At 45.7% G+C, this 26,450-nt stretch overlaps 1 protein-coding gene across 6 annotated transcripts in view; it reads left to right on the top strand.

The window, feature by feature from the left end:
- Frmd4b (FERM domain containing 4B) overlaps window positions 1-26,450 on the top strand; it is a 332,248-nt gene that overhangs the window by 202,735 nt on the left and 103,063 nt on the right. For all 6 annotated transcript variants that reach the window (XM_052719520.1, XM_052719515.1, XM_052719517.1 and 3 more), the window contains 3 exons: window positions 874-968; window positions 8,714-8,806; window positions 25,411-25,495. In XM_052719520.1, the coding sequence (XP_052575480.1) occupies window positions 874-968; window positions 8,714-8,806; window positions 25,411-25,495 (273 nt within the window). The remainder of the gene's footprint in view (window positions 1-873; window positions 969-8,713; window positions 8,807-25,410; window positions 25,496-26,450) is intronic.

The raw sequence follows: 26,450 nt of genomic DNA, 5'->3' as shown, positions 1-26,450 counted from the left end.
GCCTCTTCAAGACCAAGCCTACTTTACCTTCTCATTGAGCCTTGTCCTTCACCCACTGCACCCACACTGCCATTAAAACAAATAGGACAGGAGCTGGAGAGATGGTTCAGTGGGCCAGAGTGCTTGTTGCCCTTGTAGAAGATCCAGGTTCGATTCCCAGCACCCACATGGTGGCTCACAACCCCCTAAAACTCCAGTTCTGACCTCCACAGGCACCAAGCATGTGCGCAGTGTTCAAACATACATGCAGAAAAAACACCACACATGAAGTAAAATGAATAAGTCTGTTTCTGAGGTTGGAGGATAAAATATCACCGCGTAAGTCTTTTAAAAAATTAGAGGGCTAGGATGCAGCACAGTAGTTTTGTCAACTTTTAATCCAGATTTCTGCCTACTTCTCTCCTTCCTCCCGCCCCCTTCTTTCCTTCCCTGTCCCTTCTCTCATCTCCTCCTTTTCTTCCTAGCTTCCTTTCCTTGTCCCTCCCTCCCCATTTCATCTCCTCCAACAGCAACATCCAGACTTCACACCATCACTCTGTACCCCTGACTGTTAAGCTCAGGGTCCAGAAGGGAGCCATTCAGGCTACTGCCCAGCGGTACCCCTGCTTCCCCAGTCCCTGCAAGACCAACATCAGCCATCAGTTGGATGCTCTGGCAGATCCCAAACCACACTTCTTCCCGCCAAGCCCATAGTATCCCCGAAGCTCACAGATAGTTCCTTCTCGAACTGGGTTCTCAGAACGTAGTGGTGATGATGGTGTGAAGAATGGCTAAGAAATCACACAAGCAAGCAAAGACAGCTTTTGATGGTTAGGGAGGGAAAATATGAGCAATGGGAGAGATAGGCTGCTAATCAGACTTGTGTTTTGACAGCCCAAGCTTTTATCAAGAGAGCTGCTGGACCTTGTGGCATCGCATTTCAACCTGAAAGAGAAGGAGTACTTTGGAATAACGTTTATAGATGACACGTGAGTGTTCTGGTTTTTCATGTCTTTGCCTTTTGCTTGCCCAGTGCGCATGCTGATTCTCGTGGTTGGCAATAAGGGAGAAGGTAGTTGTATCCTGTTTAGCTACAAGTGTCTCAGCATGGAAATTTTTTTCTACAAATGACATAAAGGAAGAAGAAAAGGAACACAGAGCACTTAAAAGTCTTGAAATATTGCCAGGTATGGTAGCAAATGCCTCAGGAAGTAGAGGCAAGATGAAGGATGCAAGTTCTAGGCCACCTGGTCTACATAATGAGTCACAGGCAGGCCAGGGCTGTGAAGCAGGATAATGAAAAAAGAAAAACCAAAAACCTCAGAATGTGTTTAGAAATGTGTGCAAATGAGTTTGAGTCTATGTGACTGGTCTTTGAATGGGTGGTCATGTTCCCCAACTCACTCATATGTCAGGGATAGAAACACTAGGTTGTTATTCACATGAGGATCGTGAAGCTAGTTTAATGTTTTGGCGTTAATGGTTAGGAAGTTTAAAGCCCAATTTGTGACTGGCCTTAAAGATATACACATTTGAATACGGATTTAGCTTTTACCACAATCTAAGTCTCCTTCATGTTGTCCTGGAAGTTGTTTGTTTATTTTCCATCTGGTTCCATTCTTTACATTAACATATTGGGGGGGGGTCCCTGTCTGTCTGTTTTATACCAGCCTAGTTTGTCTATATTATATGTGGTCCGATATGTTATGAGAGGAATCCTTCCCTTTTCTGAAGACATTTTCCAAAGAGTTCAAGAAAATGTGTTCCAGACACAAAATATGCTGGCCAACCACCATGTTCTTTCCATAACTCTCTCGATGTAAGTGGTTTTTCAGTTGTTCAGTGAAACCAGGAAGAAAATAACCTCAAGAACGAGTTAGTTTGTGTTTAACACCTTGTACCCACTAATGATTTCTCATCAGGGCCTCCACAAAGTCTAAACAAAATCCTCAACTCAGGCTGCTAAAACCCTGACACTTGTTTAGAGATGTACAACCCTCCCCCCCCCACACACAAAAACTTATAGCAGACTCAGAATGTTTTCTGAAGATGATTCACCCAAAGCAGGGGGGAATGCAGTGGGCTTCACCCTCGTACCCTTAATTCACCCAATAGCTGGTGGAGAGGGGGTTGATCATCTGCTCTCTGCTGGATAAAAGAGGAAATGCATGTGTCCGTTTTCCACAATACTAGCCAGAAAGCCACAGCAGTTCGCATGAATCAGTGGTTGAACGGCCACACAAGTGTAGGCAGAACCTGTGTGTGAATGAAAGTATATAAGACCTATGATCACGAACACATCATAACTGAATGATATGCTATGGACTGCAATTGCTACGAGCACCGTCATTTAGAAGGAGATCATATCAAGTTGAAGCTAAAGGCCTGAAGACTGGCGTCACGCATTTGTTTCACAAATGTCTCCTGAGTGTCCACAAGCTACCAGATGGTATTCTGCGTGCCGGGGAATCATCTTTGAGCCACGCAGTTGAGATTCCCTGCTTGCAAGGGTTGATATTGCAGTGCTTGTGGTCTAGTTTAACAAGCAAAGAGTTGATGAGAAGATGCCAGAGACGATAAGCTCACTGAGATCGTGTGAAAGGCCATATGAGGGAAAGCTGGTAGGGGCAGTTCTAGACAGAGTGGGCCAGGATGGTGTCTGGAAGACAGCGTGCATCGAACACCAAGAACCGGCTCTGCCAACAAAAGTCTAATTGCCAAAGATGGAACCCAGTTTGACCTTTGTGTTTTGTTTTAATATGATGTTTGTTTGGTTGAGGTGGGGGCCTCAGGTAGTCCAAGCTGCCCTTGAACTCCCGACCCTCCTGCCTCTACCTCAGTGTTGGGGTTATAGGTATGTGCCACCCAGAACCCTGTAGCTGTGTGATGCGACAGAAGTATTGGACATTGTTGACACTCATGCTCCACATCTATCACCTGCACAGAACTATAGTCCTTATATGGCAAATACCATATGAGGGGCCCTGAATAGAGTGCTGGCATTCTGTATTTCAGGCATGTTGAGTAAGACATTTGAGTCCAGAGCACAGGCACACATGCAAGAGAGGCCTTTCAGGGCACTGGAATGCTGTCACAGAATTCTCTCTAGAACTGGGCCAGCCACACAGAATCCACAGAGGGGTAGGGAGGTGGCAGTCTAGGCAAGCATCACTTGAAACCAACGTACACCATGCTCTTGCTCAGTGTGAAAACACCAGCCTGAGGGTGGATTCAGGGGTGAGCAGCAAAGGACAAGATCACGGGTGAGCCCCATGAGTCACAGGGATGGCAGTGCACAGGATTTAGAACTACCTTGTCAGCACTGGAAAGAAGGGTCCAGACCATGTGGAGGGCTTCTGGGGAAGCCCCAAGCACAGTGCCTTGTCCAGACATTCTAACTTGCTTCAGAAAGAAAAGGAAAAGATCTGAGCATAGTGCTGCCTGCCCGTAATCCCAGCACCCAGAAGGTTTCCACAAACTCTAGGCCAACCTAGGCCATATAGAAAACACTATCAAGTAAGAAAGGGGCTGGGGAGAGGGCTCACTGGGTAAGAACGTTTGCTGCACAGTCATGAGGACCTGAATTCTAATCCCTAGGACCCATGTTAAAAAAACAACAACAACAACAACTGGGTGTGGCCGCACGCATCTGTAACCCTCGCACTGTGTAAGGAAGAGGAAGTGATTCCCGGGACTTACTGACTGCCAGCGTAACTCCTGATTCAATAGCAACCCCGCCACAGAGAGTAAGAGAGGGAGTTATAGAGGGAGACGCCCATTGCTGTCTTCTGGCCTCTGCATAGACATGTACAAAACACACAAACATGTACATCACACACACACACCGAAAAGGGAGGACGGTATGAATGACTTCCCTGGAGGACTCAGGCCACCATCTTCCTTGTCTGCCCTGGGATTTGTGGGCTCCCTTCCCTTAGACTTCTGCCCCAGAAGTCAAACCTTACAGCCTTCCCAGGAAGCTGGTGAGCCCTGACCCCCCATAGAGGTGACAGACAACCCCTAATGTCTGAATTACAGCCAGCTGGGGAAGGAGTCTCCTGGCCCCATCTGTGCTTAGTCTCAGGAGTCTGAGTTTGTCTTTTCTGGGAGAAGGAAGGTCTTGGCCGTTTCCACCTTTCCGAGGAACAGGTCTGGAAACATGTTTATGTCTAAGGGTGTTTCTTCGGAAAGTCTTGGTCACAAACCTAGTTCTTTGTCTGGTAAATATTTTTGGAAGGTTTTTTTTTTTTTTTTCTCTCCAGCACTCCCCCATGAAACCACCAAGTCGATCCCTCCCAGGGCACTGGCTGGGTTGCCTTTTCCAGCCCCGGTGCCACATCAGCCTGTGGCAAACCCAACAGAGGAAGACAAAGCTGAAACCAGCTACTATCTTAACCCCAGCTCATGGAGCCAAAGGAGAAATGGGAAAGCAGACCACAGTTACGTAAGGAAGGCAGCAACACCGACCAAGTAAAGCAAATTCCTGACAGGGAGGGATGGAATTCCTGAGGCTGCACTTGCTGAGGCATCCCAGCTCTGTGTGCAGGGTAGTCTTCCACCTCTAGAGGGCAGTCTCAGCCCTCCTTCCCCACAAAGGGCCCTTCTTTCGCCATCCCTTCACCCATTTTGAAGAACTTTGCTGAGCGACCTTTGTTGATGCAGAAATAACAAATAGACTACAACAGTTGCTTTGGATCTCTGTCCTTTCTGGTGGACCTGAGACAATGGGGCTTCCAGAGCACAGAATCTGGACCAAAGAGAACCCATGGCTTATGGTTACGAGTGCTTATCTTTGGTTTTTGTTTTGTTTTGTTTTGTTGTTGGTTGGTTGGTTTTTTTTTTTTTAATTAATTAGATCTCATCATTATTGATGAAAAATTTAAAAACAGCAAGATGAAAACATTAAATGAACCTTATTATATCTTAGTATTTAGACATAGGTAATTTTCTTTCTTATTTTTCAGAACTTTTATTCTGAAATGAAATGAGAATGGCCTGAACTACATGTGGAGGTCAAGGCCAGTTTTCACAACACGGGGAGGCCAGTCTCAATTATAAACAACAGAAATCTGGTTTCTAGGGCCAGAGATAGAGCTTCAAGTTAGAGCTCTTGCCTAGTGTGCACAAAGATTCAAGTCCCAATATAGGGAAAAATTCAAATCTCTAAAACATAGTTTCATGCTTTAGAAGTGTATTTACTATTATGTATACATGAATATCCCCTTAGAGTATTTATCGTGACTAAGGCTAGCCTTTTTGATGCCTCCCCACTCTGACTGTAGTCTCTTCCAAAGAGGTAAGCAGTATCTACAACTTGTTCTGTGTCCATCTAGAATTCTATATTAAAATTTTTCTCCATGTTTAATAGTGTCTTGACCCTATTCTGGTGTTTAACGTAACTGGAATGTGCTGTGCATGTGATGTACCACTCGCTCTGTTCATTCTTACACAATGTTTGATGCAAGTTCATATAAAACACCTTACACGTTTTCAGTTATGCCACATCTTCTCTATAACGAAAGAATAAAGGACATACCCACCTGTGATGGTGTGCCGCATACTCAGGAGGAGGAGACAGGAGGATTGTGGTGCCAGGCCAGCCTGGAGGCCAAGGGAGACCCTCTCCCAAAGGAAAGAATGGGGAAGAGAAAATGGAAAGGGAGGAGGGGAAGGGGAGGACAGGACGAGGAAATGGGAAAGGAAGAGGTGAGGAGGAGGACAGGAAGAGGAAATGGAAAGGGAAGAGGGGAGGGGGAGGACAGGAAGAGGAAATGGAGAGGGAGGAGGGGAAGGGGATGACAGGAAGAGGAAATGGAGAGGGATGAGGGGAAGGGAAGGACAGGAAGAGGAAATGGAAAGGGAAGAAAGGAAGGGGAGGACAGGAAGAGGAAATGGAAAGGGAAGAGGGGAGGTGGAAGGGAGAAGGGGATGGATTCAAAGCTGGTCTGGTCTGCCATATGAAACCTTGAAAGACTTCAAACCACTGTGCCTCGTATTTTGACACCTATGATTAACAGCTTTGGAGTTGATGTGTCTTTAAATAAGTGCCACATTAAACCCGACAAAATAGAACGCAAGAGTCCTTTGACTCCAGCCTTCCATTTTTGTTCTTACACCCAAAATCACGAGTTCTAAGAAGTTCTCCAATGTTCCACCAAGGAAATCTTGGGGTTCCCCAATGCTCCACCAAGGATATCTTGGGGTGTTTTCCAGCAGCCTTATCTTGTAATTATAAAAACACAGACACAGAAACTGAGCCCAGTGTTATTCTAAAAGGTAGGGAATCCCCTGGTATTATTTACCCTATATTGAGAGTCCTGGATTCAAATCCCAGACCTGCCATTTTCCTTAGATATTTACTATAGAATGTAACATAAATACATATAGATGTCCAACTTGGTTGATGTATGTGAGGGGGTACAGTAAGGAAACCACTGAAATGGCTGCTCCATGGTATGGTTAGGGGGAAGGTTTCTATTGTGGGTAAGAGAAAGAAAATCTCCAGAGGCATCTGGAAGAGTCCAGAGCAGAGAGTAAAAGAAGTAGACTGGACAAGGCCAGGATTATCTATTAGAGAAGCAAAACAGTGGGGGAGATCAAGGGGAGTGGGCAAATCATATGGATTGTAAGGACAGTAGCTGGGGGCAGTAGCTGGGGGGGGGGGGGCAGGAGGCTAGCATGGACTTTGAAATGTATAACAAGGACTTGTGAGCAGAGACGGAGGGACTTGGAGGCCAGCATCGGCTTTGATGTGTGACCACAGGTGCATTGATGGAGAGAGCCTTGACCCTTCTGCCAAAAGCCAGGGGAATGACCCCTTTGGGGATGAGACAGACGTGTTTCACAAATTCCCAAATATGGCCGGCTTTTATCTGGCCCGACGGCCAGAAATCCTTCTGTAGTCCAGCTTGAGCTTATTTCTAGACACATGGACTACCTGAGACCCAAGAGTTGACAAAAAGTATTTGCTCAGTAAAGAGTGGCTGTTATCATGTATGCTGTTACTATTTGTACCCATGTTTCCTATCTGCTTGTTTCCAATTTTTTAAAGAGTGTTTTGTGTGTGTGTGTTTTGCCTGCATGTATGTATGTGTGCCGAGTATATAGAGTGCCCACGGAGGACAGAAGAAGGCACTAGAATCCCCAGAACTGGAGTCACAGATGATTGGTTATGAGCCACCATGTGGGTGCTGGGAACTGAACCCCAGGTCTTCTGTAAAAGCAGGCCATGTATTTTTCTGCTGAGCCATCTCTCCAGCCCCCTTTTCTATCTACTTATATTGGAATTTCCTTTAATTATTTATTCAAGGACCAAAATAGGCTGGAAAATGTTTTCTAGCTCATAACAGATTTTGCTGGAATTCAACATCCTCTTCCCAGCACCAGAAGCATGTCCTGAAACTGGATTTAGTGTAAGCATGTTGGAGCAGGCTCTAAGATGAATGGGCCAGTTGAACAGCCTTGGAAATCATGTAAACAAACCACAGAGCATCAAGCCAGAGAGGTCAAGGTCTTGAGAGAACTGTTTATACCTGTGAACTGGTGAGGCTCTGAAGTAAATAAATATTTAAACATCTGTAAGTCATGTGTCCACAGAAATAGCTCCAGAGAGTGCCGACCTGTGCATGCACTGAAAATCACAGTGTTGTACTTGACTGGAATCTTCCTCCTTCTTCACTAAAATACATCACATTTAACCTTTTATACAAATTTAAAGATTAATTTAGTGTTGTTCAGTATCTTAACCTCCCAAAGCATTATCCAATTCTTATTTATTCTCTCATTTTTTCTTAAATATGTGCATGCAATATATATGGATTTCCATTGGTTAAGCTGGGCATTCCATTGGGCAAGCTGGGCATAGTAGAGCAAACCTAGGCTATAGCAAGACTCTGTGTCCATAAACAAAAGGCAGTATAGGTAATATATTATACTTACTGTTATTCTCTTTATTAAAATTTTAAATTTATTTTTATTTATTTATTTTATTTGAAACAAGGTCTCACTAAATAGTCCTAGCTGGCTCAGTCTTGTATAGACCAAGCTAGCCTCGAACTCACAGAGATCCATTTGCTCTTCCTCCTCCCCCGAGTGCTTGGATTAAAGGCATGCATCACCATGCCTAGGAAATCTTGCTGTTTTTAATTTAAGGTGTTTGTTTGGTTGGTTGGTTGGTGGTTGGGTGGGTGGGTGGGTTAGATGGTTGGTTAGTTGGTTGGTGGTTGGGTGGTTGGTTGGTTGGTTTTTCAAGACAGGGTTTCTCTGTGTTACAGCTGTGGCTGTCCTGGAACTTGCTTTGTAGACCAGCCTGCCCTTGAACTCAGATCTGTCTGCCTCTACCTCCCAAGTGCTAATTCTAGAAAATTGTTCCAAGCAATTTTGCAAGCAGTCTCTCCAGCTTGTTTTATGACTGCTTTGTATTTCTCTGCACAGATTTAGATCATTACGCTAATGATACCCTATAAATATTTGGGTTATTTCCAGACTTTTGGCTATCAAAATGAGTGATTTTTATATATGGGTCATTTTTCAAATGTGCAAGTTCCTCTTAATAAGCTCTTCTAGTTAGAAATGCTAGCTCGGAAATAGACAGGTACAATAAAATTGCTGAAGTGACCTCACAGCCCGTAGTGTCCTTGCCTGGAATGTGAGCATGACTGTGTCCAGGCAGCTTTGCCAGCACCATGCATTGCTGAACTTTCCATGCCATCCTTTCCTTTGCTTCTTCTTGCAGGGGTCAAGAGAACTGGCTACAGCTAGACCACAGAGTTCTGGAGCATGATTTGCCTAAGAAGCCTGGCCCAGCTATTCTGCATTTTGCTGTCAGGTATGTGTGGGCACACCCAGCATTCACCTCCTTTTTTGTTTATTTTATTTTTATTTTTCAACATTTCTAGTCATCAGAGATAGTGAATAAAAAGAAAAAAGACCCCATGAGAACATGACCATGTGAAGGAGATTGTCTACTGTCTTAGTCTCGGTTACCATAGATACAGTGTAGAGTTGTTTTCTTTGAAGATAAAGGAGGGAAGCATCTTGCTTTATTCCTCAAAGATTCTTAGATTAAATATAAGGCTGAGTAACCTAAGAGATGTATTTTAATGTTTAAGCTTTTTTTTATTCAATAAACTGTTAGGATTCTTCAACTCTGAAATCTGGCAAACATTTACTGTTATACTTTATGTTGGGATAATGTGTTCTAAAGATGTGGAAACAATTGCGTTTTATACAATTCTACAACTGAAATCGAAGTTACAATGCCAAACAAATGCCCAGAGAAAGAATTATCCTAACAACTCAGAGACCCAAATTGTTTCGTGCAGGGACAGACAAGGATAACTCTCACAGCCCTTCCTTGACATGTTCTGTGAGCTCTGTTTGGAGAAATCCCTTAACAAGAACCCAAAACTGATAGATTTAACTAAATCAGGGATTCTCAGAGCTGGCTGTAGCTAGAGTTTTCCTGCCTGGCCCACAGTCAGGACAAATCTCTCTCACCTGCCAGTCCCACAGCTGCTCAGACCCAACCAAGTAAACACAGAGACTTATATTGGTTACAAACTGTATGGCTGTGGCAGGCTTCTTGCTAACTGTTCTTACAGCTTAAATTAATCCATTTCTATAAATCTATACCTTGCCACGTGACTCGTGGCTTACTGGCATCTTCACATGCTGCTTGTCATGGCGGCGGCTGGCAGTGTCTCTCTCTGCCTTCCTGTTCTCTTCTTTCTCCTCTCTGTTAGTCCCGCCTACATTTCCTGCCTGGCCACTGGCCAATCCGTGTTTTATTTATTGACCAATCAGAGCAATTTGACATACAGACCATCCCACAGCAGCTGGCCCAGGAAAATATTTTAGCATTAACTACTACCAATCTAAGAGAAGTAGAATGCTCAAGACTAATCTTCTTGCCCTCTCCATAGCTTCAGATACAAAACATTACCAATGGACCCCAAAGTCCCTCCTGTAGTAGCCCTGCCCCCACCTTGACTCTGATGAACAGCTTTACAACAAATTTGTATTGCCGGTCAATTTTTCAAATCAATTTTATTTTCATAAAGCTGATTCAGAAGCCTCAGCCAGGAAAGGCACTTGCTGCCAAGGGTGACAGCCTGGTTTTGATAACGGGGACCTCCCTGGTGGATGAAGAAAACCTGCTCCAACAGTTGTCCCCTGACATCCATATGCAGGCACAGACACACAAAATAAATAAGTGTAAAAATCATTTTCAGCTAATTCAACCAGAAGAATAGTCTAAGATCAAGGTGAATTTTAATGATGAAGATGTGTCTCATTTCATACTATGATATTGGGGACTCCACCCCCCACTCCCCTTCCCCTCCCCCTCTCTACTTGTCCTCCTCCTTACTATAATGTTGAGGCAAAGTAAGTTATGATGAAATTTTACAAACACTGTTCTTTCCCTACTTATCCTCCTCCTTACTATAATGTTGAGGCAAAGTAAGTTACGATGAAATTTTACAAACACTGTGGTTTCCTTACCTCATCTGCTCCACGAAATTCAGAAGCACAAAGATACCGTATCTTACCCCTTTTTAAAATTGTGGTTCTTACATGAATTAGCTACTGAGAGTTGCTGAGCCTCAGCTTGCACATAATGTGTTCACAGCCCTGGGAAGGGGAGGGGGGTCTTGTTCTTGTTGGTGTTCATTTTCTCAGTTTTTGATTCTGGAGCTAGAGAGATGGCTCTTCCAGAGGACCTGAGTTTGACTCCTAGCACCCATATGATGGCTTCAAACCATCCATAACTCCAGTTCCAGAGGATTTGATACCCTCTTCTGGCCTCCATGATACATGCGCAAGCAAAACACATAAAATTACATTTTTGGCTGGGTGGTAGTGGCGCACTACTTTAATCTCAGCACTTGGGAGGCAGAGGCAGGTGGATCTCTGTGAGTTGGAGGCCAGCCTGGTCTATAAAGAAAGTTTCAGGACAGGCTCCAAAGCTACACAGAGAAACCCTGTCTAGAAAAAAACAATTAAAAAAATTACATTTTTGATTCTGAGATCTGCATTGGATTTTTTTTTCCTTGCCTTTAACTCTATTTGTTATTGGGTGGTTTTTAATGGTGCTAGGGATTGAATCCAGGGTCTTGCCCATCCTAGGTCTATGCTCCACCGCTGAGCTGTGCCCCCAATGCCTCAGAACATCTATTAATGCCCAAGAAGGGGGGCACATAGAGATGACTTATTTAAGTGTAATTCATAGCTGGAGAATTGTCCAAGGATCCTAAAGAAAACCTGGAATTTACTGACACCCAGTGATGTGAGGCTGGTGTGCCCAGAAACAGAGGAAAAGGAGGCACAGACAGAGGCAAGGAGAGAGCTGCCTGTTAGTGGCTGAGCAGGGGTCAGAACAGTGAAGGGAAAATGGCTAGCTGCAAATGAGGTACCTGTCCATAAGGAAGGAAGTCATCGCTGTGAACATGTCAAACTCAGACAACACAGAATGAGCCGTTCCTCCCCAACCAGCCTTCAACCTCCAGCTCTCCTCTCAGTTTCCCACCTTAGAGGGCGGGTTGTGTAGTGGCTTACTGTTTACATCTTACTAAGGATAGAGAAAGTTCTGTTTCTTTGCTTTTACATACTTCAGCTGTCCAGCCTCCTGCAAGCGTGGGCTGTTCTGGGCTCCGTTAAAATCTGGGCACCGTCAGCACCTTCTGCATCCATCTTTGGGTGCACGTGCCATGTTTCTGCTGCGTCACGGCTCAGCCAAAGCATGTGTCTTTGGAGAACCTTAACAAGTGTCATTTATTCAGTGGCCACACTTGTGTGCCTGTTCTTTGACAGCTGCTGTGGTCTAGCGTGCGTCTGAAAATTCCAGAGCGCAGACGCTGCCTCCCCTTCCTGGCCGTCTTTCACAAGGCCGTGCTATCTTTTTCCAGCAGGTTCCTGGGATTCCACAGCAGTTGCTGGCTTGTTCCTGGGCCTTCAGCCCCTACTTAGCACGTTATCTCAAATGTCCTGTAAACACTTGGTGTTCACTTTCTCCTCTCTGCTGGCATATTTGAAACCCTTATCAAGGCTTTAATGATTCATGTAATTCAGCCTCCCAACAAGACAGTGATATCATCATAGCCTTTATTATTCCAATTAAGAAGCTGTTGTTACTATGGTTAAAGAAATGAATCCTGAATGGACTTCACTGAGGTCACAGAGTGGAGACTCCTAGTGCAGGGACAGCTAGTGAATGGCTTTTGTCACACACACTTGTTTGTCAGAGGGTCTCACACCTCCAATTAGAAGACACAGAATTGTTGGTGACATTTCTATCTAAGGAAAGAACCTGTTGGGTTACCTGTGTTGACTAGAGAATGCAACCAAGGAATTCAAACTAGAATTTTTAAAAAGAATTTTTTTTTATAAAAAAGCCTAAATATGATGATGCTCACTTGTAATCCCAGCTCCAATGAGGCCAAAACAAGTGGATCCGTGGGGCTTGCTGGCCAGTCAGCCTAGCCTGTTTAGTGAGCCCCAGATAGGGAGAGACTCGGTCTTGGCACTGGGTGTGTGTGTGTGGGGGGGGTGTACACACACACACACACACACACACACACACACACACACACACAAACAAACAAATGCAATCAAGGGTATTATTTGGTTGTTTTGATCTTTGAGCACTATAACAGTATCTGAAAGTTCAGGAGCCCTTGATACATGGACCCTCATGCATAGACACCAGATAATGTGCTAGGAGAGCACAGGAGCCCCTCATGTGCAGATACCAGGTGATGTACTGGGAGAGCACAGAAGCCCCTCATGTGTGGATACTAGGTGATATGCTGGGGTACAGAGTACAGGGACCCCTCATGCATAGATAGCAGGTGAAGTGTATCCACACAGCACACACACACACACACACACACACACACACACACACACACACAGATGTCAGTGACATACCAGGATACAGAACATGGGGGCCCCTCATGCAGGGACATTGGATGATAGTCTAGTGTACAGCATACGGGGCCCTTCATACATGGCCATCTAGGTAATGAGTTAGCACACAGTCAGAAAGGATCCCCTCTGGTGGCCACACATTGCCAGGATGCATATCACTGTTGTTCTTAATGCAAACAATTGGAAATACCCAAATGCTGACACCAGGGATAGGGTGAGCAAGTTCTGGCATCTTACAGCAAGCTGTAATAAGGAGGTGAGAGCATATGCTGTATTTTGGTGCCTCCAGAGGGAGAACTGGGACCCAGTGGAATCATATTGGGAAAATTGTCAAACTATGCACTGACTCTCCCCTTTAGAACCAAAGCTTCCACCTCACCCTCACTCAGTCCTGGCCTGGGTCCTGCCTGTGTGCCGTGGAAGACGGTTCTGCTGCTGAGCCCCTCTCTTGGTTCTCCCCCTGTGAATCACAACTTCATTAAGTCACTATTCTCAGGGATGTTCTCATCTGCCTTGTCTCCTGGGCGCTTGCGTGGTGAGGCAGGTTGTGTCTGAACAAATAGAGAATCAGCATGTATTTATGACGGATGCTAATAGATCCTTGAGAGAAGCTCAGGATTTCTTTAAGTTGGTACTTTTTAGAAATATTTAAGGGCCAGGGAACCATCTGGAAGGAACTACACTGAGCCTCAAAGAAACATTTCTCATTTCCTTCTTTTTATTCATCATTTATTGTTTCTGCTCAGGAGAGACAACAGTGCATGAGGAAACATCTCTGCCATGCTCATCTGAAAGTGGACAGCCATTCCTTAGTCTCTTGCTGAGCCCATTCATCTGGCAGTTACCCTGGGTCTGGTCGTGTGCTGATGCTGGCGTCGCAATGATAAATGATAGCAATAGAATCTTGCTCTCACAGCCATTGGGGAGACATTGACACTAAAAAAGTGAATGTGTAGGGTATTTTATGGAAGAGATTCCGGAAAAGGAAAATGCTTTCAAGATGGAGAACAGGAGGTGTTGGTGAAGCCAGGGCTGCTGTGTTAATCAGAGTGGTCCAAGACATCTAACCACAGAAGCTGTTATCAGCAAAGACCTGGAGATGAGGCAAGGAGGTATCAGATCTCTAGGGAGGTTCACGCCAGGCCAGGAGACTAGTAAGTAAGCAGGCCAGGCAGTGGGAGCATACCTGGTAGGGAGTTGTGTGTCTGGAGAGAACCCAAAGGAGGGAGTGGGATTGAAGGTGGCGGCAGCAGCAGCTTGGAGTTCAGGGGCAAAGCATGGGCTTGTGGGACTTAAGAGACTTAACAGACTCACTGTGGCTGCCGTGTTGAGTGGAATTGGGGGGTGGGGCTGGGAGGAGAAGAGGTAGGAAGGAGTTGTGATGATCCGGGAAAGAAATGAGAGAGGGGAGGGGAATAACTGCATCCCACACTCCAGTAACTTGGAGATGACAAGGAGACCTTCAGCAAGGTCTTGTGAGAATGCAAGAGAAAGCAGAGGATGTGAACTGACCTTACAAAACCGTATGCCAATATGAAAAAAAGTCTTCTTTTTCAGCTTTGGGTTTATGGAGAGAGAGAGAGAGAGAGAGAGAGAGAGAGAGAGAGAGAGAGAGAGAGAGAGAGAGAGAGAGAGAGAGAGGAGAGGGAGGGAGGGAGGGAGAGAAGGAAGGAAGGAAGGAAGGAAGGCAGGAAGGAAGGAAGGAAGGAAGGGAGAGAAGAAACACTGTATGCTTTTGCCGAGACGTTTCTTCTTTCCTGTAATGTAACAAGCCCTGTAGTAGGCAACAGTCTGAACACAGGACATGAGTTGTTACATTTACTCCTGACGTGGACACGGTAGTCCTGCCAGTGAGGAAGTAAGTGAATCTCTGCCTTACACCCTGACGACGCAGGAAGCCGCTCCAACACAGAATGCTTCCCCATAGAGGAGGGAGGAAAAAAAAAATCAAAGGAGAATCACACCGCATTTTGTTTATGATTTCAGCATTAAACATTTGCACCTCCCATTTACAAAACCTCCATGATATACGTTAAATGTTTGTATAAGGGCCATCAAGATTGCTCGATGGGTAAAGGTGCCTGCTGCCGAGCCTGAGTTCAACTCCAAAGATCCGTGTGGCTGAAGGAGAGCATGGGCACTCACAAATTATCCTCTGACATGTGTGTGCATGTGCACACACACTAAATAAATAAGTTTTTGAAAATTTGGAACAAAATTTGAAAAAAATATGCATATGACCCATTTGTGAATGGGCCAGTATAATTTATGAATGTGAACCACCTCCATGCGAGTGCAAACTCCCTCAGACTTCTGGGGACTTCTCCCCCCAGATGGGTTGTTGCTATCCTACAGCGGTAAATTATCTTTGGCAAACATGCCTTTTTGGTAATGGAGCCCAGATGTGAACATTTGAAAAGCTGATAGTGAGTGAGCTATTACAAGCTTGATTTAAACAGGAGTGCAGGGACTTGCCTGACCTCCCCGGAAAGACTCCTAATCCCTCAGGGGAGGGCAGTGGGGCTGGTGCAGGCTGGTACCACCCTGATCCACCCACTGGGACCTCAGTACCTTTCACCAGCCTTATCCCCTGAACAGCTCTTAGGTTCTTCATTCCTTTTTTTATGGGTCTTTTTCTTCTCCCTTCTTTTCCTCCCCATACTTGCTCTATCCCAGACTATACATGTCCTCTCTGTGGCACCCCAAAGCATTGTTGGGGACACTCAGGACTGAGCTTGGAGGAGAATTCTGTTAGGAAATGTGAGGGAAAACTGCTACCATCTTGTCTGAGTTGTTGGGAACAAGGAGCCTTTGAAAGCTCCCTGCATACTTTGCCGTTGTCCTCTGGCCTGCCTTTGGAAGTTAGGCCTCTGGAAGAGATGAGCAAGGACCAGCTATGGTGGCACACATCCTCTAATGCCAGCATTCAGGAGGCCAAAGGAAGAGAATCTTGAGTTCAAGGCCAGCCTAGGCCACACAGCAAGACTTTGTCCCAAAAATAAAGAACAAGGAATGAGTTCTACTTTAGGGAACATCGTGACTACAACAGTGGCTTCGTCACTCTGCTAGATATTAAATAAATAAATAAATAAATAAATAAATAAATAAATAAATAAATAAGCACCTTATTTATTTGTAGTCTGCAGTGAAGAGAGATTTGTTGATGTGGAAAGATGCTTCAGGCAAATTCTAGGTGAAAAAAATCACAAAATAGAATATGCAACTTGAAAGTACTTTTGTAAAATATATGAACACATTGACAGTTTCAGGATCTGGAGAAATGACTCAGCAGTTCAGAGCACTGGCTGCTCTTTCAGAGGACCGGGATTCAATTCCCAGTACCCACAAGGTTGTGAACAACTATCTGAAACTCTAGTTCCAGGACATCTGGCATCCTCACACAGACATATATGTAGGCAAAACACCAGTCCACATGAAACAAAAATAAATAAAACATTTAAAAAGAAAAAGGAGTTTCAGATGTTAGCAGGGGTTAAATTTCAGAGTAGAGTGACTCTGGTGATGAATTCTTGACATCTCTTTATGCTCTTCCTGCAATGGACAGCAGTAAATCACATGAACAAATTGTTTTTTAATTCAAGTGCAAAGAGTAATCAAAAGACTCTCTACCATGGCTGTGACAAGATCGCATGAATTATCTCACAGCCATTGAGGGGGAGGTGAGTGTAACAAGTCATAGGGAAAACCACCTTTTTAAAGAGGAATGTGACTTAAAAGTCCAAAGGAGTAACAGAGTCTTCCCTCCTGGCTCAGCAGAGGGTAGGCAGGATGTGAACCTTTCCTTGGCCCTGAAGTCAGTCCCTTCTGGATTCAGAACATCCCAGAACCTGGGAGTAGCTATGAGTCATTTCATGTCAATTGTGACCCTGTCAGTGGCCAGACCAATTCTGAACTTCCAGGTGGTGTGTGTCGTTTCCACTTGTGAAGTTACACCAATCTAATTCAAGTCCAAGAAAGACACAAAATCTCCTGAACTCATTCCTAGTTCAGATTCAAGTTTCTTACAGATTTACAGTTGTGCTCCTCGATCAAATAGCAGGCTGTTTCTGCCTACAGTAGTCAGCTTTAAAAAAAAAAAAAAAGCCACAAAACGAATACCTGCTCCCTCTCTCTCCCTCCCTCCCTCCCTCCCTCTCCCCCCCCCCCCTCTGTGTCTCTCAGGCCAATGAAGAAGCATTAGGGTGCCATAAAAAAAAAGATTTAGTATTTTGAAGGGTAAGAGAAACTATAGAATAAAAAGGTAGAAAGCTGGGGCCGGTGACATTACTGAGCAAACAAAGGTACTTGCCCTGAAAGTCTGGTGAGCTGAGTTGAACCCCCAGAACCCATGTCAAAGTGGAAGGAGAGAACCAAGTCTACAAAATTGTTCTCTGACCACCACATGCACACTGTGGCAGCCTGAGCACACCACACACACACACACACACACACACACACACACACACACACACACACACACACAGAGGAATAGCAAAGATAATAAACTTTGCAAGTTAAATGTGTGCTCTTTCATGCAGGGTTTCTCAAGAGCTGTTAGTTGGGGCTAGATTGTCTTTGGCTGGCTGTAAAATGCTGAGAGGCATGCCTGGCCTCATCCATGGCTGCCAACACCCCCGCCCCAAGGTCTGATCATCAAAACTCACACTCCGCATCTCTCAGCCCCCCACCTGGACAGCAGGCTTTCCCACAGTTCTCGTTCCTGGGCCAGCCTTGTCACTCCCCAGCCATGTAGCTTTGGTGCACCTCGCCAGTGAAAACGAAACAGGTCCCGCTAATCTAGCATGAGGGTCTGTTGGATCATCACACGATAATGGGGATGGAGGCTTGCAACACGTGTTAGATGTTTGCATGTTTTAAACCACAGAGTCTGTCTGTCTCCACGTGCTGAGGAGGTAAAACAGCCATTCGGTGATATACAGCCTTTCACTGTGGAGGATTTGAGCCTGCCCAGCTTGGGGCTGACCCAGTCCCCTCTGTGTGGGGTAGAGCATTTGTCTTCCTTACTCGCCATCCCCAGCTGTCCTCTCCCTGCCAGACATGCCTTCCCGCTCCTCTTCCCAGACCCTTGCAAAACCTTAGCCTCTGTTTGCCCTCAGGAGGTTAAGAGCACCCTGCTTTGAAGAGACAAGCACTTAATAAACAGTCCCTAGGGATGCTCACTCCTGTCCCTAGCAGGTCACAGCAAGGTCCTCACACTCCTCACACAAGGTCACCAGCCCTTCTAGAGAGCTGGGAAGACTCAGTTTCCTTTGAGGAGAAGAGCCCGAGGGCAGGCCCCTCCAGGCTCAGCTGATGTCCTGTCCGGCTCCCCAGTACATCTGGAAATGCAGGAAGGAGGAAGAGGAGGAGATGCAGAGTAGGGGAAGCCAAGAATGCTTCTCTTGGGAATTTTCCAAGACTGCTCCCCTCACAGAGATGAAAGGCAACACACTGGACTCCCTTCCATACTATGACTACATAACAGTGGAGAGAAAGAGATGCACTTGGAGACCAAGAGAGGCATTTAAATTACAACTCAGCATTCCACTTGCATGGTGGAGGGGCCATGGCTGCACTGAAGGGTCGTTACAAGCGATAAATAGGGATTGATCACCCTGCTCAGAATGTGGATTAGGATCTAATGAGACTTCTGAGGCATGTGGCTCCAGTGAGTTCTATCTATCTGTCTCTGTCTCTGTCATCTCTCTCTCTCTTGTGTGTGTCTGTACTCATCTATGTAGGTGCCTGTGGGTAAGTGGATACACCTGGATGTGTAATTGGTAATTGAGGCTAGAAGACAGCAAGTCCTCTGCTGCATGGGCAATCTCCCCAGCTGGAAGGAAGTTTTTAACATTATCCACAGCCACCCAGAGAAACTAGAGTGAGGCGGTTTGATCTGGCTCCACCCCTTACCAGTCGTCAACTGAACCATACAAAGTGATTGAGTAACTCTTGCTCACTTTACCCCCTTCAGAAGATTGTCACTCAAGTTCAGCCATGACCTTAGCAAAGAAAGAGAATGTGCTCACTTGAGGAGAACAGAAGTCATGGCTGACCAGGCAGCTGTTTGTTGAGCAATATTTCCCCATCCTGTCTCCCATGGAGAAACCAGCCTTAAGAAGTAAGGCAGAGAGTGACCAGTTTACAATCAGCTGAGGCTACATAGTAAGCTCAGGGGCAGCCTGGGCTACATGTTTTATGAGCCCCTGGCATGTACCCTATGCCATACAGCATATACCACCCACTACGTTTGGCCCCTGTCAGATGTCATGGAGGTCTGAAAGGGAAGAGGGGCCCTGAGAGCCAGACTGACGGCCTGAACTCTGGAGACAGACCTATGAAGGCTTTGAGATATAGACAGCTGTCCGCCCGGCCCCACAGCACTGCTGTGACCACTAGAGATAAATACCACGACACAAAAAGGGTGGCTGCCCAAACATCAGTGTCCATTCAAAGGAGAGCCCAGTGTGTGTGTGTGTGTGTGTGTGTGTGTGTGTGTGTGTGTGTGTGTGCACATATGTGCATTCGGAGGTCAGAAGTCAACCTCAGAAGTCATTCCTCAGGTGATGTCCATCTTGGTTTGGGGACTGGGTGTCAATGGCCTGAAGCTCACTCAGGGACTAGGCTGTCTGGCTAGCAAGCCCCAGGAATTCACCTGTCTGAAATGAATGCCACCATACCCAGCTTTTTTTTTTTTTTTTTTTGGTTTTTTTTGTTTGTTTGTTTGTTTTGTTTTTTCAAGACAGGGTTTCTCTGTGTAGTTTTGGTGCCTGTCCTGGATCTCACACTTGTACACCAGAGCGGGCCTCGAACTCACAGAGATCCGCCTGGCTCTGCCTCCCAAGTGCTGGGATTAAAGGCGTGCGCCACCCGGCCACACCCAGCTTTTTTACATGGGCCCCAGGGCTTGAACCCAGGTCCCCCTGCTTGCAGGGCAAGCGGTTTACCTACCGAGTCATCTTTCCGCTTGCTGTTCTTTTCCATACGCCGTCTTGCTATCTGACTGGAAGGAGGCCATCTCCCTCCAACCACCAGCCGCCTTTCCATGGCATTGAGACGTCATGTTCTAGAATCCCTTATGAGTGATGAGGTGAACCGTGAGGAGTGGGAGCATGTTGGGGAAGGGGCAGGAAAAGCAAGGACTGGAGCTCCCCCAAGCAAATTTTCTTCCCAAGAAATTACCCTTTATCACGTTTCTGGTTTATCTCCAGAGAGACACCTATTCAAAGAGCCAGGGTTGGTTCTGAAGCTGGATGTTTAGACTGACCCTCAGAGTCACAGAATCCTGGTGACATTCCTTATAGGAAACCCACAGAAAAGAAACACTGTCTTTTGCAAGAAGGGCTGAAGCAATAGGTATTGCGTCCATTCGTGAGTCTAGAGAGTCATCATTCCTGAAGACCATCTGTGCTTTCCACACACCCCTTACACCCGAAGTTGTCACAAGGATCCCCTGCGCAGGATGGTGGACTCAGAGAGCTGGTAACTGGATGCCTGGGCAGAAGCACTAACCAGGGAAGAACGTCAGAGGTTAGTGAGAAATAGGATAGGGGCTTGTTTGCTGGAACTAGGATTCAGTCAGGGGCCTGGGCATCAGAGATGAGCCCAGTGTCTGGTATGGAGGGATCTGTTCACAGCTGGAAGAGCTCCAGATAGATCTGGTGCTGGGCCACCAGCAATGGTGGGTCCTTCAGTTCTCAAAGCCTGGCACAAGAACTGTGTGGGTTGATATGTCCTCCGCCTGGAATGACCTCCCTGCCACTGTCACCTGCTGACCTCATACATTCTTTAAGACTCAGATCAAATGCCCCCTATCTCGTGGCACTTAGGCGATGGATTCCATTTTGGCAGCACACTCCCTCTTATTTATCAGTTGAATTAATTGCATCCCTCTCGTAGGCTCCCACGACACTTTGTTCATAGTACACTTCATTGAGAGTGTTACTGTAGGAAAGAATTATATCACATTTGCTCGAGACATAAACTAGGAAGTCTACTCAACTCAGTTTGAATTGTGGCTCCACAACTTTCTACCACTGTGGCCAAGAGAGGAGAGCATCGCGTCTCTGTTCTTCAGCCTTCTCATTTGCGGGATGGGTTCAGGATTTGCTTCCTGCTGTATCTAGTTTTACTGATAAAGAAAAAAAAATGATGTCTGTTGAAGAACGCTGTATATTGCTGCTAGTACTTAATTAGATTCTTTGGTTGCCAGAAAATGGGTTCCAACTGCAACTAGCATAGAAAGTAAAACCATTGCAGGAAAACGAATCTAACGAAGCCTCAGAGGAGACAGGGTTTTGGTGACTCTGGAGAGCAGGGACACATTAGGATGCTACAGACAGGACAAGAAAGATCCAGGCGCTTTTATTGTAGGTCATTTTACCAGTGCTAAATTCCACAGTGAAAGCACTGGTCTGGTCTAGCCTGGGCCACATGCCTGTACACTGGAGTGTACTCCCCTGTCCTCCAAGGGAGTCTTTGCTGAGGCTCACCCATTTATATCGAGTCATCAGCCTTCTGGCTTTGCCCATGTGATTCCTGCCGCCAATCGATGCAGTGTTATTGATTCAGACACGGAATTTAAACAGAAAGTGCTGGAGACAGAGGGAAAATCTGAATGAGAATTGGATTTTAAATAGCGTGAGGGAATTATTATGAACTTGTTAGTGTGAAAATCCATTGCACTTATGGCTTTAGTACGATTCTATTCTACGAGAGGTACTCACTGAAATAGTTCAGAGAGACAATAGCCCTGCATAATAGTAATCCAGCACATTCTGTTGTGGCTATGTATGCTGCCTTTCCTTTATGATGCATGGTCTTTGAAGGAAAGCCTGTTCATCTTCAGGTCTTTATATGAGAGTGGTGTGATAGAGTTGAACACTGTTTGAGCCCAACGGGTTGTCCCTCAGTCATCGATTCTATAGACAGATCTGAACATTTGTATTTGGCATTTACTTTCTCCAATTCTCTTCGACCTGATAATGGAGATAAAATGATATGGAGAACTCTTGCACATAAATTTATCTAAAGCTCATAGAGGGCTTTAGATAAATGGTTTACTGTCTTCACCAATACTGCCATTATTGTCCCTGATTCCCCCATCATCTTTCTCAATGTCTGGTGCCAGTCAGGTATTCAATGTTTGATAAATGAATAATTTCTAGTTCTATATAAAGTTATGTACACCCATGATTAGTTTGATTGACTGATGGTCTGTTGACAGTGAATGAACTGTATTCATTGCTGTACTCCAAACAATTTATAAAATGAATGTTTTGGACAGCAAATATCTATTGAATACAGAGTGGTGATTTAAAAGGTAAAGGAGGAATAGAACATAGAATCTTGGGGTGGAGAACAGGCTTGGGGTTCTATTGGTATGACCTGGGGACTCTGGGCTAGGAGATCCCTGCCCTGGGAGAGCAGCCCCCTTCTGGACAGCTCCAACATTATACATTAGTCTAAAATCTACCATCTGCTAGCTGTTGCCTACAGGTGCTGGCTCTGCTCTTTTGAAGGCACAGAGAAAACACATGTCCATACATGTTAATGCACTACTGATTACACTAGTCTTGTTTCCCTTCGTGTTTATTAACATAACTCAGACAGCCGCCATTACTGAGGGCTTAGCTTCCGGTTACAAATGCTGGCTCAGCACCTCAGAAAGACAGCCAAAAAGAGGATCTGGTTAACAGCATTCTCGGCAGAGTCAAAGGAGCCCAAGTTAGACCTACCCTGTTGTGCAAGCAGAGCTCTGAAGCCCGATGGCTGTGTCTGTGAAAGGATGAAAGCAGAGGTGAGATTGTGACTGTTACATAGAAGAAGGCATGGGAACCCTGAGCACACCTCAGCACACAAGCAGGAGCCCAGTCAACAGCCAGGATCCTGAAGCTGCCCTTCAGTCTCTTACTGGAAACCTGCTTGGGTTATCTCCATAGATAGAATCAGAGATTTTAAAAATAATAATAATAATACAAAGGAGCCTGGTGTGGTGGTACAAGCAAGCCTTTGTTCTCAGTCTCCAGAGGCAGAGGCAGGCAGATCTCTATAGTGAGTTCGAGGCCAGCATGGCCTACATAGCAAGTGGCATGCCAACCGGGGATTCACAGTAAGAGCCAGTTTCAAAACAAAACAAACAGATAAAAAAGGACAGTAGGAAACAAATGAGCACCACCACCTGGCTGAAAGAGATTAGGGACAGAACTGTTCATCTCAGCCTCACAGCAGCAGCCACCCTCTGGCGCTCCTCTCCCTGATATCCACCACCACAATGACTAGGCCACCCTCTCCAACTCCCGCTGTTTCCTCTCCTGTCCACGCCCCTCCTCACTTCCTGTGGATTCCGTTTTCTGCCTCTCTTAGCCTCCTATGAGACCGTCTTATCCGGCCTCTCCCACTCTGCCCGTTTTCATACAATGAGAAGGCTCTGCTGGGTAGCACTCTCTCTTCCTCAGAGCTCTGATCAGGATAAAACAAACTAAAGCAACGAGAGAACACCCAAAATATCATGAATGTTGTCCCGGTGAAGGTCAAATTCCAAAACTGTTTATCACACTGTCCAAAGAAGGCTCTGTTTAACTACCGCGTTTGTATCTCCTGGATTTATTCTTTTGCTTAGCAGAATCTTGTGTCCTCTTGATCTTCAGATATAGTTCAAATTCTATCACACCCTTCAAGCCTGTTTAATGAAGTAAGGTTTCCCTGAGCCTCAATGACTAGAATTTACTGGGTTCCTACTGTATGTAGGCATTGTACCGGGCACCTCATTTGTTATGTGTCTCACAATCACAGGAGAGCCAGCCCTCCTAGAGAAGTATCAGTGGCTTCATCTTATACACAAGGATCTAGTTTAGATAAATCATATGACTTTATTCTCGTTATACAGCAGTGGTTCTCAACCTGTGGGTCATGACCCCTTTGACGGGGGTCGCCTAAAACTATCTCCATATCAAATATCTACGTTACGATTCATAACAGTAGCCAGATTACAGTTATGAGGTAGCAATGAAAATAATTTTTTTATGGTTGGGGGTCACCACGACATGAGGAACTGTATTAAAGGGTCCCAGCATTAGGAAGCTTGAGAACCACTGCTCTGCAGGAATTCAGTGAGGACAGGAGAGAGATTTTCTTAGCAATTGTAAGATTTTTTTTAAAACATTTTACACTTCATATCTAATTTCAACTCTACAAAATTAAAAGTGCAATCATGACCCCTACTTTGATAAAGACACAATGAATAACTTGCCCAAGACCGTACACGTAATAAACAAGAGAGGTGACATTCTAGATTTTTCTTACTCAAAAGCCTGTTTTCCTATAAGCCTCTCCTTACCTTTCCTGCCTTCATACTTCTCAAAACCCAAGCCTCCCCAGCCTTCATTAATCTCACTTAGCAGTGAGCTAAACCCTTTTAAGTAACAATATCCCAGATTTACTCTCCTCCTGGAGCCTCCCTTGACAAGTCAACACACAGAGGTGGCATTTTCCAAACCATCTTAACAACATTTCTGTGAAGAATTCTTTTACAGCCTTTTCTTTTCCGCTGCATTCCTGGCTCACATATTTCATTAACAATGAAGAAGAACAGGGTCGAATGCCCAACCCCCATCATGGCTTCGCACGCCTGAGGATACTATCCCCCTGCCACGGCCCTCTTGTGTTTTGCTTCTCACCCATGTGAGAGCAAGTTCTTTTTGAGGATCCGAGCTGTGTGAGCTGTCCTAGGAGAGTGAGTCTCTCGTGTATTATTCAACAACAAGTTTCGAGAACTCAGAAAATGCAGAGACTCGGATTTGTCTGGACTCAGCACAGAGCGCCCGATCCTCTGCGGCCAGCTTCAGCACCCTGGGGTGGTGGGAACTGGCTGACACACTCAGCTTCCCTCCCTTCCCACCTCAAAGCTGTCAGAGCTCCCCGGATGAAAAGGCAACTTCGACTCTGTAGGCTCACAAACTGTACAAGGAAAATCTTAGAGTGGGCATGAGGACTGAGGCCCTGAAACCCCTGATTTACATGAGAAAAGACCAACACTAACAGCTTTAGGGAGCTTGGCTTCCAGCCAAGGGAAACTCTAGCTCTTCCTAGAAAAAGAAGGAACGGGGCCTGGAGGCCCCACTCACCCCAACTCTGAGAACCACTGGGCCAGCAACATGCCTTGAGGTTCAGATATGCCCTACCTACTCAGTAGGTCACTGATGCATTTGGCTCTGGGCTCCTACCTGAGCTCTGTGCTGAAGATGTCTGAGGCTTTCTGAGCTCCCAGCACATGGGTCAGAGAATGAGCCACACAGTGTTTGCAGGTGGACCCGTGTTGAGTCTCCCATCCTACACAGTCATGTTCCGTAGGCAGTTCCATCTGTGTGTGAGCCCTGAGGTGGTGTGCAGCGTGGAAACAAGAGCAGAGCCATAGGACTCCTTAACATTGTCTCTGAGGAAACGAAATCATACCAAGAGAAGGAAGTTCAGTCTGAAGAAACAAAGTCCTGTACTGTCTTTCAGGTTCTACATCGAGAGCATATCCTTTCTAAAGGATAAGAACACGGTGGAACTGTTTTTCCTGAACGCAAAGGCCTGTGTACACAAGGTAAGGCACTTGTTTGTGTTCATGGAGTATTTCCCCCTGCAAGGTCTTGCCTGTCTTTTCACATCTAAACTAAAGAAAGAATACAGTCTCCCTCTGCAAACCCAACCAACCCACCCCTCCCCAGCTCACCCCTCCCCAACCCCTCTTCACATGTAGAATGGTGGGCCACACCTCCACTCAGTCACTGCTTCAAAGGTAGCTGAGGCTCCATCCACATGGAATGACCGAGAAAGACAGAAAGATGGGTCCAGTAGGTTGTAGGAAGCCTCTCCCACCTTAGCTCCAAGGAAGCAGCTCAGCACCAGGGTTCTTTCCCCAGGTCAGTTCCCTTTACGCATGGGCCAGCGGGAATGGTTTTGTTTCTTTTGTGTCTATCAATCAAGGACAGGTTGCTTTTATAAAATTCAGTAAACATGCATTTCGGGGGGGGTTGGGGGTGGGGACGATCCAGGTCGGTGTTGCAGCCAAGTCGAACTGCCTGTACAAAGTTTGGTTTGCTTTGCTTTGCTTCGCTTTTGTATGGTGTGGGTACGAGCCTGGGGGGTTGGCTGGTTGGGTTTCGAGGCAGTCTTGCTATGCAGCGCAGGCTCTTTTTCTTTTCTTACTTTTATTTATTTGTATGTGTGTGTTGAGGTGCAGGGTTGCACATGCCACAGCACACATGTGGAAGTCAGAAGGCAACTTTCAGGAGAGGAGTCTGTTCTTACCATTTTTACATGAATCACAGATAAAACTCAAGACTGTCCTGAGCCATCTCACTGGCCCTCATGAACTGGTGTATTTATTCTGTTCACATATACTATGATTAATTACAGGAGTGGATGTAAGTCTGTCACCTTCCTATTATTTTTACTTTTTTCTGACTTCTTTTGATTTGTGTGTGTGTGTGTGTGTGTGTGTGTGTGGTGTGACGCCTGTATCTGTACATGTGTGAGTGACAGCTCATGCCTGCCAT

This window comes from Peromyscus californicus, unplaced genomic scaffold (genome assembly GCF_007827085.1).
Source record: "Peromyscus californicus insignis strain IS unplaced genomic scaffold, ASM782708v3 Scaffold_6__1_contigs__length_162567912, whole genome shotgun sequence".
In the NCBI taxonomy this organism is placed as follows: domain Eukaryota; kingdom Metazoa; phylum Chordata; class Mammalia; order Rodentia; family Cricetidae; genus Peromyscus; species Peromyscus californicus.
This window is presented reverse-complemented; position numbering and strand designations above follow the sequence as displayed.